This window comes from Aedes aegypti, chromosome 2 (assembly GCF_002204515.2).
Source record: "Aedes aegypti strain LVP_AGWG chromosome 2, AaegL5.0 Primary Assembly, whole genome shotgun sequence".
Classification (NCBI taxonomy): Eukaryota; Metazoa; Arthropoda; class Insecta; order Diptera; family Culicidae; genus Aedes; species Aedes aegypti.
Genome location: NC_035108.1, coordinates 349,729,419 through 349,749,389, shown reverse-complemented (window position 1 = coordinate 349,749,389; position 19,971 = coordinate 349,729,419). Strand labels below are relative to the sequence as shown.

The following is a 19,971-nucleotide window of genomic DNA, read 5'->3' as shown; positions in this document are numbered from 1 at the left end:
CCTTCAAAACCATAAATCTGGAGAACCGGAAACCGGCCACCACTAGCCGGTGATCAATCGACCAATTTTTCATGTTCTCCAGATTTCCAGAAGATGAAAGAGCACAAATCTAGAGAACCAAATAGCCGTTCAAGCTCAAAACTTGATCGATTGGTACATCGCTGATGGTGAATAATCGAGTATTTTTTCAGTCTAAACATCTGTCTGGTTCTCTAAATTTGTGCTCTTAGTTTATCTTTATTTGAGTGGCTTTTTGTCCTTGGCGAGTTCGATAATTTGAGCTCCTAAAAAATCTGGGTATGGCTTTGATTCATCTACATATTAAAACGGTTTATCACTTCAACGAAAATTCAAGTGGTTCCTGTAACAAATTTTATTCAGTTTCGGAACAAAAAACATTTAATGAAGTGTTGCCAGAAAATTAGCACAAGCGTCATTAATACTTTCATTGCTTTCATGGATTGTGATAAATCAATACGCAAACTTCAACCTGATTTATAAGTTACCGTAGTTTATTATGTAATCTTTTTTTAAATAATCAAGTTAATCAGCTTCCTAGTCAAGTTTGACTACTTTATTGGTTTTTGCTTCATTATTTAAATGATTTGAACGTAACGAAATCCAAGAAGGAAAGCCGGAAATGGGTTCCTATATTAAATAATTTCTCTTTGTGCAAAGTCACGCGCCCAAGTGCACAAAAGTCCGGTTAGGATTGTTGATTACGGCATTTTTTTGTTCTTTCGAATGTATTCAAATTGTAGCTAAATCATGTGACTTTACTCTTGCACGGGGGTTTCCCGTATGTATTTTTGAACGAAATTTCAAACGAGGTTTGCCCAGGAACTGTCTTGAACCGTACCTCTACTGTACAACGCATATTGATCCCAAAATAATGGGATTTAGTTTTCGTTAATGGGAATATCCAAATACAAACCAAATGCTTTTGTAATAAATCCAATTAGGTTTTCTCCCATTAATACTTTCTTCTGTCAGTTAATCCATCCAATTACAAGTATAATACATACCTAACAGATACTAATTTACGGCTACTACAGATTTATTAGTGTTTTTTTCTCGTGTTATCCTTCCTGTACTTAGTAAGTTTAAATAATTAAACAGAAAAGAAGGCATTTAATCGTTTTTTGATATTATACTACTAAAAGTAATCACACACATGTTCTCCTCCGATCAATCCTTGTGTTTCTTAATTTTCTTTGCGCATATCATTGCTAAATCATTTTTGTCCTGCTCTTTTGCTTTCTTTTTGGAAGGTGCTGCTGTTATCACGGTTTTCTCGTCTTGTGAAGAAAATTAACGGTTTTTTTTTTGTTTAATTCAGGTATTTCACCTATTCACTTTGTCAACCTGTGTTGCTTAAAATCAATCATTTAAGTGCATCGTTTCATTCTTTTGCAATCTTTCGTCGCTAGTAATGTGCTTCAGTTTGTTATTTTTTAAATAATAATCTTATCGTCTAGACGTACGTTTTAAACTATCTCAAAAATAGAGAATAAAGAATATTATAGAGGGGAGGAATTTCGAAAGGGATCTTCTGATTGACTGCACTCACTCCTGGCCCTGGCAATAATTGGTTGCTGCTTAGTCCACCTTCACGACACTGTAGATCTTGCGAATGAACCAGAAGCAAGCAAAGAAACCTATCGATCCCGTCAGCAAGAAGAACAGGAACACCATGATCAGTGTGTAGCCAAAGTACAGGAAGGTCGAGGCGGCGTCCTCGATCTGCAGCTTGGTTGCAAAGTAGTGACAGCAGTAGATGAATAGATAGACCGCTGTGAAGCCCGAGGTCAGGAACGATCGCCACCACCAGTGGTAGTCCTCGGCACACAGGTGGAAATAGCACAGCAGGATGGTCGTTTCTGAGCAGGTGATGACCAGAATCAAGAACACCAGAAACAGGAAACCGAACATGTAGTACATTTGGCTGGACCAGAGCGAGTTCAGGATGAAGAACAGCTGGATGAAGATGCAACCGAACGGCAGGACGCCACCCATGATGATGCCGGGGATCGGTTGGGTGTAGATCGATTGGTCCGGAATTTGGCGCGGGATCTGGTTGGTGCGCACTGGATGTTCCAGAGACTGTGGACATGGAAAGAAATATGATAGTTCAGTGGTCAGATAAAAAGGTTGTACTGAAAAGTGAAAATGATGTTTTCTTAGAATGCTGAGAACTAGACTGTCCATAACTGCATATTTGTAACATTCGACAAAAGTAGGCATTGAGTAAATGGAACACCAAGTGTGTATTTTATGGCAGTATGGGAAGAAACTAAAATTTCTAAAAATTACCAGGAACTCAAAAGTGCTTATTTGAGGCTGAACATTTGTACAGCTCATATTATTTATTGGGTGAATAGTCAGAAATGATTTCTGAAAGGAATTTGTTTGCTACTACATTACGAGGCTCATGCATAATCTCAATGTGACTGTTATGCGGTTACAATTACCAATGCGACAAAACTACTTGGTATTTTTTTTTAATTTTCTAGAACAAAATTACAGATTTTAATAAGTTGATCAAAAGTATACATAATTTAGTGACTCCACGGTATTGACTTGAAATTTTCAAAAATGTCGAATGTGACTGATATGCAGTTATGGGCACTGAGTTTCACATGGATTTTCTTTAGAGTTCCTCCGGGAATTCCTTAGGAGCTTCACTAGTAATTCTTTCAAATTTCCGCCCTTGTTCCTCCAGGAATTTTATCGGAGTTTCTCCAGGAATTTTTCAGAGTTCCTACAGTAATTACCCAAAAATATTCCGGAGTCTCCTAGGAATTCTTCTGGAGTTACTTCTTAAATCCTCCGAGAAATCCTCCAGACTTCCTCCGGGAACTTCTCGAGAGTCTCTTCCTCTTGAAATCCCTCAAGATTTCTTCCAGGAATTCATTTTTTCCCGAAATTCTCTTGGATTTCATCCAGAAATTCCATGGAAGGTCCCCCGGAGTTCAACCGGGAATCGCTCCCAAATTCTTACATCAACCAGTTTATACATCTTCTTTTCAGCTGAATAAACTGTTATTCAGTTACCAATGGTACCTGGGAATAGTCCGATTTGACAATTCAGCAGAAAAAATAAAGTGTTGGACGTATGCTGTCTTTAGAGAAGTTGTTCGTAATTGAGTTCTGCAACTTCTAAGAAAAAACATTAATGAATAATTTTTTTTTGTTTGAAGAATTTCGTGGCTGAGTTTTTTGGCAAACTTTTAGAATATGTGATTACGAACAAATTTTCTGACGACATTTTTGATGTCACTCTTTATTTGACCTCAGAAAAATTAGTACTGAAAATTTTTACTTAAGGTGGACCTAATTAAAAACAGTTTTTTGAATATATTTTTTGATTTCAGTTTTACGTGAATGTGATATCACTTTTTTTTGACGTTTTCCAAAGAAATCATTCAAGATTTTTGTTCAGGATATCTTCGAGAATTTGGTTAGTATTTTTTGCAGTGATGTCTCCAAGGAAATCTGAGGATTTCCTCTAAAATTTTTGTTCATGATTTGCTATATAGTCCAACCAAGAATTGCACTATAAATTCCAGAGCATCTTTCAGGAATTCTTGCAAACAAAATTTCAAGGCAGTCCTCGGAATTCATCGTTAAGGATTATTTTCAGATATTGTAGAAAAATTTCCGGGAGGTCTCTGTAGAGGAAATTTTGAGGTTATCTCTGATGAAATTTTCGAAGAAATTTCTGATGAACTCCAGTAAAAAAAATCTGGGCTTCTAAGAAACTATTAGATGATTCCCTAGATGAACTGAAAAGATAATTGGATGGGTGACAAAACGTCGGAAGACATAACTTAGAATTCCAATACGTCGAATGTCGAAACGACGACAGGAAAAAACTTCGAAGAGACAAAACGTCTTATAGACAAATTTAATTGAACACAATGTGAAGAAAAGAATCTGGAAAACAATTCCATGGCTTGTTGAAATTTTACTACTTTCAACGTTTTGTCCTTTCGACGTTTTGCTCTTTCGATTTTTTTGTCTCTTTCGACATTTTGGGATGCGGAAGTTTAAGTTTTTGAAACATATCGGACGAAATTTCTAAAAAATAATGTGTAGCTATAATCTAAGGAGTTACTTCAATGATAACCGTAGTATTTGTTGATGAAAAACTTTAGATAAACTTTTGAAAAATCCGTAGATATTTTACTAGAGCAATTACTCGACAAAGGTTTGGAAGGTTGGGTGACAAAATATCGAAAGACAAAACGATGAATCCCAAAATGTCGAATGCTAAAACGTCGAAAGGACAAAACGTCGAAATGAAAAAAAAAATCGAAAATAAAGAAATTGAAGGAAACAAAATTTCTTAGAAAACCGATTCTCTTTCTAAAGAATGAATAATTAAATATGGTCCAAACGTTATTCATAGCATATTTAATCGATCCCGATGTGAAAAAATAAGTCTGGCATACAATTTTGAAAATTCACCGCTTTCGACGTTTTGTCCCTTTTGACTTTTTGGGATTCAATGTTTTGTCTTTCGATGTTTTGTCTCTCGCCGTTTTGTTTTTCGACGTTTTGTCTTTTGACATTCTGTCCCTAAACCTGTTTGAACACATTGCAAGACTAAATATATAATATAATATCTATGCATGAAAAAATCCACAAAAAATCTGAAGGAACTTCATGAGTAACCCCTGGTTATTGCGGGGTTTATGGACAAAAGGTCGAAAGATAATACGTCGAAAGGACGAATGGTCGAAAGACAAAAGGTCTATCACGCAGAGAAAACAGACATTTGTTTCAAAAATAAATATTATTGAAACATTTTTTAAAAATTACAATTATTCTTGTTGAATACAAATATTAAATTTTGTTGTTCCAAAAATATCAATTGTTGTTTTTACACCCAACTGATGGGAACATAAGTTGCGTAGATTCAATAAAATATTTTTTTGATTGTTGACATAATCTGTTTTGTTTTCAAAAAAAGTTTTTTGGTTTTAAAAAACCCTAATATTTACACACATACATATTTATTATATGAGTGTGTATGTTTTTTTCGCTATTATGTACGCACGGCTTGTCAGACGCAATTTTCATGATTTCAAACAAAACTCAAAATGAATTCAACAGAAGAAGAAGTTTTGGTAATGGAAGTTGAGGAAGTTAGTGACGGTGATTTTTTTTGCTGAGTTTTGGAATCTCTGAAGAAATTATCAATCGTCTTCAGGGTAAAAAATTGTCTTGTTTCCATGTAACTATCTGATATACAAACTTATACGCATTGTTCGATTGTTTTTCTCTATAAAATCAATACTACCTATAAATTCTGAAAATCCTGGAACGGAAGGAAATTGAAGAATTGATACCGCCGCCATTCTTGGCTGACCGGACGAATTGCATGCATAGATTGAATGTGATTATTTGTAAATCAGATGTAAATAAAATCTAAATGGAGAGAATGTAGTCTTTTTGTTTATGATCATTTCAAATGAAATAGAAAATAATGAATAAATCCTACATAAATAAAAAAATAAATAGTGAATCAAAAATGTACTTTTTTGTTTCCAAAAATACTTTTTTTGTTTCAAAAAATATAAATTTTAAAAGCAACACAGTTATTTTTTGTTCCAACATAAGGTATTGTATAAACAAATATATTTATTATGAATTCAAAAAAAATATTTTTTGTTTGTGTTGACGACTGATTTTAGAAACAAAAAAATATTTTTTTAAAACAACAAGGTTTTGTTGTTGAATTCAAAAAAATATATTATTAGCCGAGAAATGATAATTTTTTCTGTTGATTTCAATACAGAATATTGTTGATTTTAAAAATCTTTTCTCTGCGTGATTATAATTAGCTAGGTGGGAAATTTGGTTGGGAGACAAAACGGTCGTTGAAGTTCGACCAATGCCAAAACGCTAACGCGACAAAACATCAAAGGGATGAAATTATTAAGGTGATTATAAAACGAAGCCAAACTTTGAATTTTCAAGTGCACAAGACGAGAGTATCTGACAACAGATCGCATAGAAAACCAATCACCTTGCTTGCTTCCTGGTGGTGACCAATGGGATAGATTTTTAACGCGGAGCGCTGTTTTGGTCTCAAGTCTTGTGCTCTTGAAAATTTGAGGTGTGGCTTCGTTCTATAATCACCTTAAACGACATGACGTTGAAAAGAGCAAATTGAAAAGAAACGAAAATTTGTTGAAAGAATGATTCTCTTCCGAAAGAATAAATAATTCGACTTTTTGTCCTTTTGACGTTTTGTCACGTTCGACGATTTGGTATTCGACGTTTTGTCGTTCGTCGTTTTGTCTTTCGACATGTTGTCCCTAAACCGGGAAGGTTGGTTGACAAAATGTCGAAAGACAAAACTTGGAATGCCAAAAAGTCGAAAGGACCAAAAGTCGAAGGGACAAAACGTGGAGAGGACAAAACGTTGAAAGGATAAAACGTCGAAAGGACAAAACTTTGAAAAGAGAAAATCGGACGAATCAGCATTTTATTTCACCGACATCGGTGATTAGGCTACTTCACCGATTTGTCAGTGAAAATATTCACCGTATTCGGTAAATCTAAATAAAATCACTGATTTTCGGTAATGTTATTTACAGTTTTCGGCAAACAAGCTGTTAATTACCAAAACTTCGGTATTTTGTTAAATCACCGATTCAAGTCGTTAAAATAATTTACCGAACTCAGAGTGTGTAGGAGGATTTTTAATACTAATAATGTCATCAAAGGAATGCCTCATTATCCTATACAGTTGCATTCATCTACTTACCCTCTTACGGAACCCAAAGTAAGCACCAACAAAGGTAAGCGGCACCGATACTCCAAACCACAGGGCCAGCAGGGCAATCAGTGTCGAAAATGGAACGGCTCCAGAGCTTCCCTTGCTCCACAGGATCAGATTCATCACGAAGAAGAGTCCGAAAACAATTCTGAAAGGATGAAACATTGATCATTTTGTCTTCCTCACATGTAGAAGTCCAATTCACGAACACTTACCCAGGACTGAGCATGGACGTCAGCAGGACGTTGCTCTTCCACTTGATTCCTCCGAAGCTCTTGTAGATGCGAGCCGAGACGTATCCGGCGGGAGTTCCTAGCAGCACAAACAGCACCATAGCGCAGGTCATCAGAGCTCCGCGATTGGCCGGCGAAAGGAATCCCAGGCAGGCGAAGGCCAACGTAACCAAAGACATGCAGAACACCTGCACTCCGGATCCGAGCAGCACCGACAGCAGCATTCCCTTGCGTGGTGGTCGGAAAACGTCCCCATGCACCAACTTCCATCCGAATTCCTCCTGCGCATCCTCTCCGGAGTCCATTTGGTTGTAGCGGGCGATATCTTTGTGCAGTGTTCGCAGCATGATCATGGCCACCATACCGGACAGGAACAGCACAATCACCAGCGAGTTCAGGATGCTGAACCATTGAATGTTGGTGTGGGGCATCGATTCCAGAATGTAATCCCAGCGCGAGGACCATTTGATGGTGTTGTTCTGCACGAAATGAACCGAGTATGTGTAGGTGATGTTCATTTTCTGACCATTGGGTAGGGCAGTCGATGGAATTTCAATCGGTTCCTTGCTGGAACAGTCTGGTTGATCGGGATTTTTATGGTTGATAGACGATGGAACAACTTTGACTGAGATAATACGGCCACCGTTTTGCTTGAAGGCAACTCCCCATTCTTCCGTAGCTCCACTATGGAAAGTGATTGTCAGGTCAACGTGATTGAAGGGATAATAATATCCAGCTCGGTTATAGCTCGGGTTCACCATACAACCCTCGTCTCCATCCGGGTGACGTCGTACCAGACAACCCATTGGGAAGCCAGTGCTGCAGTACTGACGGTCATTGTCCAACGGATAGCACCACGTAACGGGCATATTGTCGACGATCCAGTGATGCTGGTAGTTCAAGCTCATTCCCTTCTTCAGGATCATCAATCGACGGTCACTTTCCGGATCGCCGCCTACGTAGTATCGAGTGCAGGCCTTCTCGCAGGTTTTCTGCTCGAGGAAATCAATTTTGTACGGCCCTGGACGGATGCGTTCACCGAACACCACTTGTCCAAGATTTTCCACCGGCGAGTTGGCTTCGTCAATTGGACAGAAATCGAAGTGATGATACTCGTATGGGATGACGGATTCCTCGGTATTCAGTCGGTTCACGTACAATACCACCTCGGACTGAAAAATATGAAAAAGTGAAAGAATATTTAATTTTAGAAAGTTTTTCCTGTGCCGCAATAAAAAATCATAACTTAACCCTCTAATACCCAACCCCGCCTTTAGACGGGGTACACTTTGGAATTTTGTGTATTTTTTCGTAGCTCGGAAATCAAAATGATTTTATTTTTGGCTTATACCTTGACTCATAACACGCATATAAGAAAAGTTTTTTATGACTTTTGAAACTTTTTTGTATTTTTAAAAATTGTTTGAGAAATTGCATTCTTATATAACCTACAAATGCCTGGGGTTCATTTAACGTGTAATATAAAAAATCGTACCTTTTACATTTTTCTACGATCAACCTATCACAAAAGAAGAGCCTGGTGGCATTAATATAATTTCAAACCTGTTTTTCTGTTAGTTACACGGAAAATAAAATACGCTCCGAAAAAAAATTAAAAAATTAATGTTTTTAAAAGCATCGTAAAAATTTAAATTTTTATTATTGCCAAAAATCAACAACTAGAAAACGCTACAAGAAAAAATGAAAAAAGCTAGGGATGTTCAAAAATAAAAATTATAAAAATCAAAAACCAAAATTTAAAAATTTGCAAATAAAAATAAATAATTGCCCAAAACGTGTTTAGAACGAATTTAGATAACGAAAAATAATACTTAAATCGAAAATAAAAATTTGGGTATTAGAGGGTTAATAACGAAAACCCTTAACAGAGATATTTTGACTTCAACAGACAGATTTCAACCTCTACTAGGTATATGGTAAAAATATAAGAAAAGTGATAAAATAATGTTTCGAGCATAAAATCGCTTGAGCCACTATTGGTACATGTATTTCAATAGTTGAGCTAGTGTTCCAGTAGTAAACGCTCTAGAATGATATAAGGAATTTTAAACAAAATAGTTGATTTTTACATACATTATTTACCAAAAGTATGGAATCGTTGCAATACCAGGGCTGTTACAAAAATCTTGAAATCGTATCCGCGAAAATCGCGACTTCGGAAATTCGATCCGCGCCTAGAAACATCAATCCGCGCCAAAAAAAATCTGTTTCATTGACTTCTTTACTATTCTTTATAAAAAATGCGTAAACGTGCATGATCAAAAACTAGTTTTAATAGTACTTAAAATGATTATTTTCGCCTTATCTTAAAGTATCTACCATTGAGCAAGACAAGTTGTAGAAAAATCGTATAATTCGAGTTTTACATCGAATATAGTTGCAAACTAGGCCTCCTATCTGCTCGTAGTGACACTACCATTTATCAAATTGCACGATTTTCTACAACAAAATATATTAAAATGTTGATGACAATTAAATTTCGAGTGATATTGTTGATCGTATTCATCAATATCACTCGAAACTTAATTGTCATCAACATTTTAATATGTTTTGTTGTAGAAAATCGTGCAATTTAATTAATGGTAGTGTCTACAAGCAGAGAGGAGGCTTAGTTTGCAACTATACTTAACACAATTCGATATGATCTTTGCATACAATAGGAGATGCAAAGTGAAGTTATTTTCTCTCTTCTAAGTTCACACTATATTTTAAGTGGTGATGTTGTCGAGAGCGAAAAGATTGCCATTAATAAGATTAGATCGCCAATACTGTATTTTTTCATGAAATACATGGATAGGCAAACACCATCATATTGTTTTAGAAAATAATGTTGCAAAAAATATTGTTTTATTTATGAGATGTGGCCAGTAAAACAATAAGTTTGAAATGCATGCCATTCATTGTATGAAAACTTTTTTTATAATTATAAAATTCAAGTCCTCATATTCAATCAATTTGAGGTAAAAAGACTTAAGCTTGTTGTGATAATTTTATATTTTTGACAAATTTGTTATTATGATAATTATTATATTTTTTCAGTAATATTCATTAGTCATTGGAAGCACACTGGACTATACATTTAAAACTCTTTCGACGTTTTACACAAAATGTTCAACTCTACAGGTCCAGATATGAGCCATCTAAAAATTAATTTTGATGTAATTTTTTTTGTATGGTATTCAGTTGGAGCTGCCTGACAGATTAACTTATCAAGGCTGAACCCTCGGTCTGGCTTTTGCCAAGTTTCCCCTCTACCAGGACCAATACTCAGACGGACTAGGCAATGGCGCCCATATGAACACTGTTTTTTATTAATATTGTGACTTGGTAGTTTTTTAAAAATACCCATATTCGCTTGCTTCTGAGAAAAGGAAGCATTGTGAAAATCAGCAGCTCCATCAGATTTTTTGAAATAGTAGTGTTGTAGTGTCATTACAAATACTGTCTAGTCAAAATGATTTTGAATAATTTGTCATTTAAGTGCTATTCTGATTACTCCTGTCTTTTACGTAAGATTAAAGTCTTAAATGTCAATTGTCGTCAAGTCTTGACAAAATTAGGCTGTTTAGTAGTAGTTCTAGTTATTTTCAGGTCTTTACGTTTATATATCCTTAAAGAAAAAAGTCACTTTCATTGTCTGTTCAACAATTTCTAAAACTAGCAAGTGTACAAGTAGCAAGTGATCGATCTTAGCGTCTTACTTTCTATAGTCATTTTATAGTGAATATTTAAGAGTAAAGTTACCTTATGCTTCTATAACTGTCTCTTACAAAATCCACTTTTCGGTGGCAAATGCAATGCTTCACAACGCCTACTTCCTACTTGTAAATTTTGCGAAAATGAAGCTGGAATTAGATTGTTTATACCATTGTTACAAAAGAGGTACTCCTTGTTATGATAATGTAAAAACCATATTAAAATAAGATTGTCGCCACTGATTTCTACTCAGTGAATCTACTAGTCATTTTCCTCAGAGTAATATTACCTACGTCGTATATGATAACGATGTATCTAGCTAGCTAATAGTAAGAGTGGCTACGGATCATTTTGGTTAGCAAAAGGCAAACTGAACGTCGCGAATAGTATCAATGTCCACTTCGAATTGATTAATTATTTGAAATGGGCATTAATGCTATCAACGACGCAGAACGTCCATTGGATCACATCCGAGATATTAGTGCGTCTATTCCATATGAATTATGACGCAGCTTTAAGCAAAAATGCCAAAATGTGATACCACTACTACAGGTCACGCCTTTGGTTTCCATCTAATGGGCTAATGGATTGTGCCCTCCCATCGCATCAAGGTCGCATAACCATGGGGAGGGATAATGTTCATCTCTGGCATGCTAAAACTTTGTTTTCCTATGAGCAAAACGCATGAAATTTTGACAGAGAACTCTAAATGTCTTCAATTTTATTATCACAAAATTTGTCATAGTATTGCACACTAAGAAAAAAATAATATTACGTACGTATTAAATTTGATGGCATTAGAACTAAAAAATGCATCATTCTTGTAAAATTACATTCAATGTGACTAAAAAAATAGTAATTAGAATAATATTCAGTCCATTGTGACGGAAAAATTACGTCATTTGTGACTTAAGTTTACTTCATTTTACTTGCTTCAAATTGTCGGGCACATATGACGTAAATTTCAAAGACTGTGCGGTTGAAAAGTTAAGCACCAGGTGAAATTGCTCAAAATAATGCTTTATGCATTATGATTGTTTAAATTTCGGTGTTAAAAAATGTCTTCCAAAGTTGCAAATTTATAAATTTGGCGATTTCACCAAATGCTAACTTTTTAACCGGTGTGTTGTGCTGATGATTCAGTCAATGCACTGGTTTTCAAAACAGATCGTAAGACGGTTTTATGGTGATCAGCTTAACCTGCAAAAGTTTTATTTAGTTATATTTACATCCAATATTGCATTAATTATACATACAATTTTCAGAGCTGCTTTCCATAACCTTCAAGTAATTTGTATCTTCTAGATTTACAATGCTCTTCACTGACAAAACTCCTAATTTGATTGCGGAGCTATCTATTGTTTTAAACTTTTCTATTGATCCTAAGATTGCATAGGGTAACCAACTATGACTGTAGCGCCAAAACTCAGCCAGAGTGTCCGCATATTATTCGCACAAATTTTGAGGGCATGCATTTATGTAATCAAGCTGAACAAATTTAGCATTCCTACACGGTTTAATATCTTGACATATTATATTCATTCATGATCAGTATATTTAACACATTTCTGATTTCAAATATTTGAAATTCAAGCCAAATGTGCTGAGTGGTGGTCTTAATGTGCTGAGTGGAATGTGGTCTTAATGAGCGTATTTTCTTAGATTTTTAACGTGAGAGAAATGTTCTTCAAACTCACAGGATTTAAACGGTATAATTTTCTATTTCCAGTTTAACTTAAAGTCAAAAACCTATAGGCCGTAAACATCAATAGAACATTTAGATTAGTGTCATTAAGAATTTCGGGAGTAACTATCTCTTGATTAACTAGCGACCCTCGAGAAAAATTACTCCAAATAAAATGAAAATGTTAAAATGTTACTGCTTCTTATATATCCCTGAACAACATTTTCGATATCAGTGACTATATTAACTGAACTTTACTGCTCTCAAGGAGAAGACATGGGTTTTCTGTTTTAAATAGAAATTTCCTAATTATGAAATCACGAATGTATGTATATAACTGCAATTTTTGCCACATGATTTGAGAAATCCGCGATTTTCGCGACAGAATTTTATCCACCCGCGATTTTCGCGCTTGGCTGGCCAAATCCGCTACAAATCCGCGAAAATCGCGAAATCCGCGAGAATCGCGAAATATGCGAGAATCGCGAAATTCGCGCCTGTTGTAACAGCCCTGCAATACTAAGTATTGCAGCATTTTTAAGTTAAGCATCACCCACAACACAGTGGAAAACTTTCGAAATTCCATACTTATGATGGGTAGTGTAAGTAGGTTTAACATGTTTCCCTCGTAGCAGCAACTAAAATCTTTCGAATGAAGAGCATCTCAGGGACATTTCTTCATTTTTTATATCTATTTAAAACACTGCTTCTATCAAATGATACTACTGGAACACGACGGCAACTACTGGTGCAAGGGAGCAATTTTTTTTTTGCGAAAACCTAATTATTTATAAGACTTTTTTATAAAATAAAAAGCCGAAATTTGACAAATCGACGTAACTAGAGGCGATCTATCCACCAAAAATAGCGCACGTCGTTTTTATAGAAAATATACGTTTTATTTCATCGTCAAATCTAGTGGTATTACAACCATTGGTACCGGCACCCTAGTACCTGTTTTAAACATTAAATGCATTTCTTACACGCAGCGAACTGGACTATCGAAATTCATACATTTTGCCTTATGAAAGATGGAACGGTTATCGCAATACGAACGCTTTATGTATCGTTTTAGCATCACTCAACACCAAGGCGTCGATAGGCGCGGGATGTACGACCGAGCCTATCGATCGCAAGGTTCTTGGTTCGATTCCAGGTTGCCGCGAAAACTATTTTTGTTTTCAAAATTTGATTTCATAAGGTAAATTTATGAATTTCAACCCGATTCCTTGTGGCGAATTTTCATAAGGGGTTCCTATGTTTATCGATAGTCCATTTGCCTGAGTGTATGATTAGGCGTTCAGTTTTAGGCAACACTATTGTCTCAAACATTTTATGACACATAAGGTTCGCAAAATGTAGAATGGCGTGAAAAGTGTACTGTGTATCTTCCTAAGGGTAACTTCACTGGTGCTTCATTTTTTGGTCAACATATTTATCAAAAATTAAATAGACCAAACTGCACGCGCTCGCAGTAGTTGTATTTTTTCGATCCATTTCGAATGTGATCAACACAAACAAACAAATAGCGCGGACAAGCAGACGTAATAGCTAGAAAAATTATTACGCCAAATGCTAAAAATACTTCATTTGGCCAACAGCGAACTAGATGACGGTGGTGAGCAAACGTCAAACTCGAACAAAAGGCGATGCGAGTGCCTTATACTAGTGGCCCGTCGGCCAACTACCAAATATTAGAATTGAGCGCTTTTATGCTGTGCGATGAAAATAATTAGTGTTACGTCTGTTTGTCTGTACAAATAGTATTGAACTAGCAAAAATCAAAACTTTATTGACAAATAAGAGTAAGGTTAAATTTTGCAAAATTTATTTTGAACACTCAAAATGGATTACCTGCTTTGCTCTTGTCCACAGTTGATCAGCAGAAGTTTTCTCATTTTATTTTGTATGGGGATAGGCATCAAACTTCAAATATCTTCAGACTGGAAACTTTTATCGAAAACATATTTGGTAGGCGTGATAGAATCATTACGCGCAACCGGTACCAAATATTTTTTCGAAAATAGTTTCCAATTTTGAGAAATAATTCGTTAGATGCATTTCGCCATACAAATATTTTTCGCGTTACCTTTTAGCGATTTGTCGTGCATAGACACTAGCGCATGTACGTTACTATGTGGCGAGTAGCGAATCAGGTCATGCATTGCCTCATTGGCGTTTGCCAGAAAACTTAAATGTAGGAAAAAATGTTTCTTTTAATTAATGATAATTTTTCCATCATTTAGGCAACAGGCAATTTCCAAATTTGCAGAAACATAACCAAACTTTTATTCATCAATAGGGCGATATTCAAAACTGAAAGGCAAAAGATGGCTCTTTTTCAGTGGTAGTAAAAATTTAATCCTGAAGCAAAGAAAGCACCACGGAACTAAACAGTAGAGATGGTTGGGTCTCGGGTTTTCAAACCCGAAACCCGACCCGAACCCGAACCCGACGGGTTCGGGTCGGGTTCGTTTTTGAAAATTTTAAATTTTTCGGGTTCGGGTTCGGGTCGGGTTTGAAAGTTACAAAATTATCGGGTACGGGTCGGGTTCGGGCTTACAAAAAGTCGGGTTTGAGTCGGGTTTAGGTCGGAATTGGTGAGAAATGTGAACAGAGTAACAACCTAAAAGCTTCCCTATGCATCAGAAACGATGAATTTACCATCTTTTCAAACTCGGGTTTTATTCGGGTTTTTCTTACAATTTTTTTTCGGGTTTCGGGTCGGGTTCGGGTTTACACAGCTAAAATTTTTCGGGTTCGGGTCGGGTCCGGGTTTGCCTTACAATTATTGTCTCGGGTTCGGGTCGGGTCCGGATTTGAAGAAATATAATAAGTCGGGTACGGGTCGGGTTCGGGTTTGAAAAATGTGAAACCCGACCATCTCTACTAAACACAAAAAGTTATCTACTCCACATTAGGCTTGATTTCTAACCATTAATTTTTCTATCCAGTCTCTCAATTGCAAGTACACCCTGTGAACTAGACTATCGAAATGCATACATTTTGCCTTATGAAAGGTGGAACGGTTATGGCAATACGAACACTTAATATATAGTTTTAGCATCAACTCACATCAAGGCGTCGATAGGCGCGTGGTTTACGCACGGGCATAACGATCGCAAGGTCCTTGGTTTGATACCAGGTTGCCGCGAAAACATTTTTTTGTTTTCAAAGTTTGGTTTCATGAGGCAAAGCTATGAATTTCAACCCGATTTATTGTGGCGAATTTTCATAAGTGGTTCCTATGCATTTCGATAGTCCATTTGCCTGAGTGTAGTTTACGTATTTTATTATTTTCCACACGTTTTGAGAATTCTCGACTATCATTCTCCCATGCGCTTGTGTTGGAAGTTTGAAATATTTGTGAAACGTGCGTAGCACGATCAGTGCGTGTAATGTAAACGTCAGTGTCGCCACTCAGCGGCCAGTGAGAGAAACTGCATGTTCAAAAGGTTGATGTTTGTACTTTTTGCCGCTGGCGCCAACTGTTAGCATTTTAGAGCGATGTTAAGAGTCCTTACCCTATTGCCGGAAGCTAGATTTTTCACCTTCTATTTACTGATAAGTGGAAGAGCTGCTGCTGTGGAAGAATTTATGGAAGAACTTCGGAGCAAATCCCAGTTGAACTCCGGAGGAACTTCCGAGGAATTGCTTGATGATATCCAGGAGAATATCGGGAAGAAAGGAATTCCTGGAGGAACTCCGGAGGGATTCCAGGAGGAATTCTGAAGGAATTCCGAAGAAATTCTAGGACTTTTTAGAAATTTCCGGAGGAACTATGGAGGATTTCTCACAGGATCTAGGAAAATTCTCGGAGCAACTTCAGAAGAACTCCTAGGAGGCAACGAAGTATTTCTGAGGAATTACGGGAAAAACTCTGATCCTAGAGAAACTCCAAAAGAATTCATGTAGGAACTCGGGAGCAATTCCTGGAGAAACTCTGGAGACCTTCCTGGAGAAACTCCGGATGCGTTTCTGGAAAAAAAAATCCGAAGGCGTTTCTAGAGGAACTGCAGGGTTATCGCTTGAGGAACTCCGGTGAAATTTCTGGAGAAATTATGGAGGATATTCGAAAGAATTCCCGATGGATCTCCGGAAGAATTTGCCAGGAATTACTGGATGAGATCTAGAGCAAACGCTTGGGGACTCTAGAGAAGTTTCTGGAAGAACTCTGTAAGAGTTCCTGGTGGAAATTCTCGAAAAAAAAGTTTTCTAGAGGTATTCCCGGAGGAAATCTAGAGGAAATTTCTGGAGAAACGCTTGAGATTGTTTTGAGGAATGCTGTAAGAAATCGCGGAGGCAAAGTAGGGAATTTTTCGTAGAAAAATCGTAAAGAAATCCTAATGGAAATCCGGTGGATTTCCGAGATATTACTAGAACTCGAAAGAACTCCTGGAGTAATTCCGGGAAAAAAGCCAGGGGGCACCCTGGAGGAAATCTGTAGAAATTCTCAATGGAGCTCCCGGAGGATATCTGAAGGAATTGTCGGGGGAATATTTTTTAGAGAAACTCCGGAGAAATTCCTGATGGAATCATGGAGTAAATCTCGGAGGAACCCTGGAAAAAATTCTCCAAAGATACTCCTGAAGGAGATCGGAGAAATTTCTGGAGGAAATCCAAAGGAACTCCCGGTGGAGCTCCAAGCAAAAATTCTAAAAGAACTCGTAAAGGAACTTCGAAGGAATTTCTAGAGGAACTCCGTAGGAATTCATGGAGAGACTCTAAAGAAGTTCATTGATGAGGTTTCGGAGAAACTCTGGAGGAATTTTAGGGAAAAATCACCGGAGGAATTTCTGAAGGAAATCTCCGGATGAATTCCTTGAGCAAATGCCCGGACGAATTCTATGAGGAAATCTTCGGAGAAATTTCTGGAGCAAATCTCCAATTCCTGTGGGGAATCCAGAAGGAATTGATGTAAGAAATCCCTGCAAAGATTTCGGGAGGCAATCCGTGGAGGACTTCCTGGTGGAAGTTCCATGAGAAAATCCTGGAAGAAAACCGCGGTGATTAATCTGGAGAAATTTTTGGTGGAAATCTTTAGAGGAATTCCTGAAGGATATCCCCGGTGGAATTGATGAAGCAAATTCCCTGGAAAGAATCTCGGAGAATTTTTAAAAGAAATCTCAGAAATTCCTGGTGGAAATCTCATGAAAAATTCTAGAGGGAAATGCCCGGAGGAATTTCTGAAAATTTCCTGGTGAAAATCTTAATAGGAATTCCTGGGTGATATCCCCGGAGGAATTTCTGGACAAAATCCCCGGATAAATTCCTGGTGGGAATCCTGAAGGAATTGCTGTCAGAAATCTCCACATAAATTTCTGGGAGAAATCCAAGAAGTAATTTCTGATGGAATTACCCGGAGGATTTCTTGGATTAATCCTGGTGCAAATCTTAAGAGGCACTCCTGGGAGAATTCCTGTAGCAATTCCCCGGAGAAATTCCTCGTGGAAATCTTAAGTGGAATTCCTGTAAAAATTCCCTGGAATAAAACCCCGAAAGAATTTCTGGACGAAATTGGTAGAGGAATTTGTGGAAGAGATCCCCAGACAAATTCCTGGAGTAAATCCCCGGAAGAATTTCTCGGACAAAATCCAGCAAATTTTCAAAGGCATTCTTGGACGAAATTCCTGATGCAAATCCCCGGATGAATTCTCTGAAAAAACAATCCAAATTCTAGCAAATTTTAAAAGGAATTCTTGAATGAATTACTGGTGAAAGACCCTGGAGAATTTTTAGGGATTTTATGAAATCCCCGGGGAGTTCTTGAGGAAAATCCCCGGAGGAATTCTTGAAAAATATCTTCGGAAGAATTTCTGAAGAAAATTCCCGGAGAAATTTTTACAGGCAATCCCCGGAGAAATTCCTGGAGGAAATTCTCGGATGAATTCGCTGAAAAAATGGCTGGAGTTTCTGGAGAAAATCCCTAAGGAAATTCTATAATGAAATCCCCGGAGGAATTCCTGGAGAAAATTCTCAGGGGGAATTTCTGGACGAAAATTTATAATGAATTATAATCCAATAAAATGATGTGCAGTTTAGGCCGATCCATATAGGCTGCTCCAAAACCTAGTTTATCTTCACAACATCATATTTTACTTATTTAAAGCTGTAGTGAGTTAATATGATTCACTGCTTATAATATGAATAAATTCAGATTTCCGGTTATCTTTTATTTGAGAAATATTCATGCTCAGGGGCTCGCAATATTTTGTATTATTTAAAAGGAGGTCGCAGTTCAAAAAAGGGTGGGAGCTACTGGAAGCTGCTTCCAATCATATTATAACAAAATGTCATAAGCAGTACCCTAGTGCTACATGTTCTCTATCTTCCCTTTTCATACGCGAAAAAGTGCCACCGATGAGCACGCAGCAAACGCGTTATCAAACGAATTCACGCCTTTTGATAGAGCTATCGAAATAAAGTAAAAAAAAACAGCGCCTTACACTTCGCCATCACTAACACCTACGTTGCATGACAAATATTAAGCCACTTCCGACTTGATGAGTTGTCACCCACCAGTCAGCAATCAAATCATAAATCAAAGGGTCAAGAAAGAAGGAATCCTACCTTGCATGATTTCTGCATCTCCGACTGCCGGCAGTAATTGACGGGGGCCAATCCGGGCAAATAGAATCCATCCACCGTTCCGCAAATGACCATCACTACCAGCATGAAGCCGGCAAGCGACGAACGGCAGCAACTGGATAAACTCATCTTTGTTGGTACTTCCTTGAGCCCCTTTTCTTTCCTTCCTTCCGAAAGAACCGATCTAGGCCAAGTCGTAAATCTATGCAAACAAATCAGACCACTTGTTCAGGAAGCAGCGTTTGTATGCCTCTCCAGCTCTGCCTCCCCGTGAATTATCTCTACTGCAGGCAGGCAGGACTTCCACCCGCACTCCCACACGATCCTCCGCTCTACGGTGAAATGGTTCCTCCTCCTTCGCCAAACTTCCGAGAAGCTTCTTGATGCAGACAAACGGTACTTATCACCTACCGAAAAGCAAATATTTACTGGATTTTCCGCAGCAAATATACTCGTAATCCACTGTCTTTGTGTCCAGTTCACCTCAGTGAACAAGTTCACACCGAATGCACTCGATTATACGCACAAATCAGAACATTTCCACCCCGATTTTTCCGACTGCGAAAGAATATTGCGAAGATATTTTAGCTCTGGAGAAAAATTTCCCTCTGACATCAACATATCGACGTATGCGAAAACGTCACCGCAATGGTTGCGCTCTTGGATAAGGTACGTTCACGACTGTGATTTGTGTAGTACTAGATGAGAAATTTTTAGCTGATTCACAAAAAGGGCGTATTCGTAAATTTTATACACTGTAAGGTCAAAGTACCCTTTAAAGGGTAAAAAAGTACCCACTTTGAGAGAAACTAGTTTAACTCATAAAAAGAGTAAAGGGCCTTTACTCTTTAAAGAGTAAACGGCTTGTACGTCAAATCAACGAGTAAATTTTACCCATTATCCAAAACATAGTTTGTAAGAAACAGAGTAAAATTTACTCTCTTTTGTGGATGGAAATC

General features: G+C 37.3%; 1 protein-coding gene across 1 annotated transcript; it reads right to left on the bottom strand.

The window, feature by feature from the left end:
* Nucleotides 1-775: 775 nt before the first annotated feature.
* LOC23687624 (transmembrane 9 superfamily member 2) lies at nt 776-19,657 on the bottom strand. The gene is made up of 4 exons (XM_011494795.2): nt 18,995-19,657; nt 7,006-8,195; nt 6,779-6,938; nt 776-2,103 (listed from the first exon to the last, which is right to left on the bottom strand). The coding sequence occupies exons 1-4, from the start codon at nt 19,139-19,141 to the stop codon at nt 1,600-1,602; spliced, it is 2,001 nt and encodes a 666-aa protein (XP_011493097.1). The 5' UTR covers nt 19,142-19,657; the 3' UTR covers nt 776-1,599.
* Nucleotides 19,658-19,971: the final 314 nt, after the last annotated feature.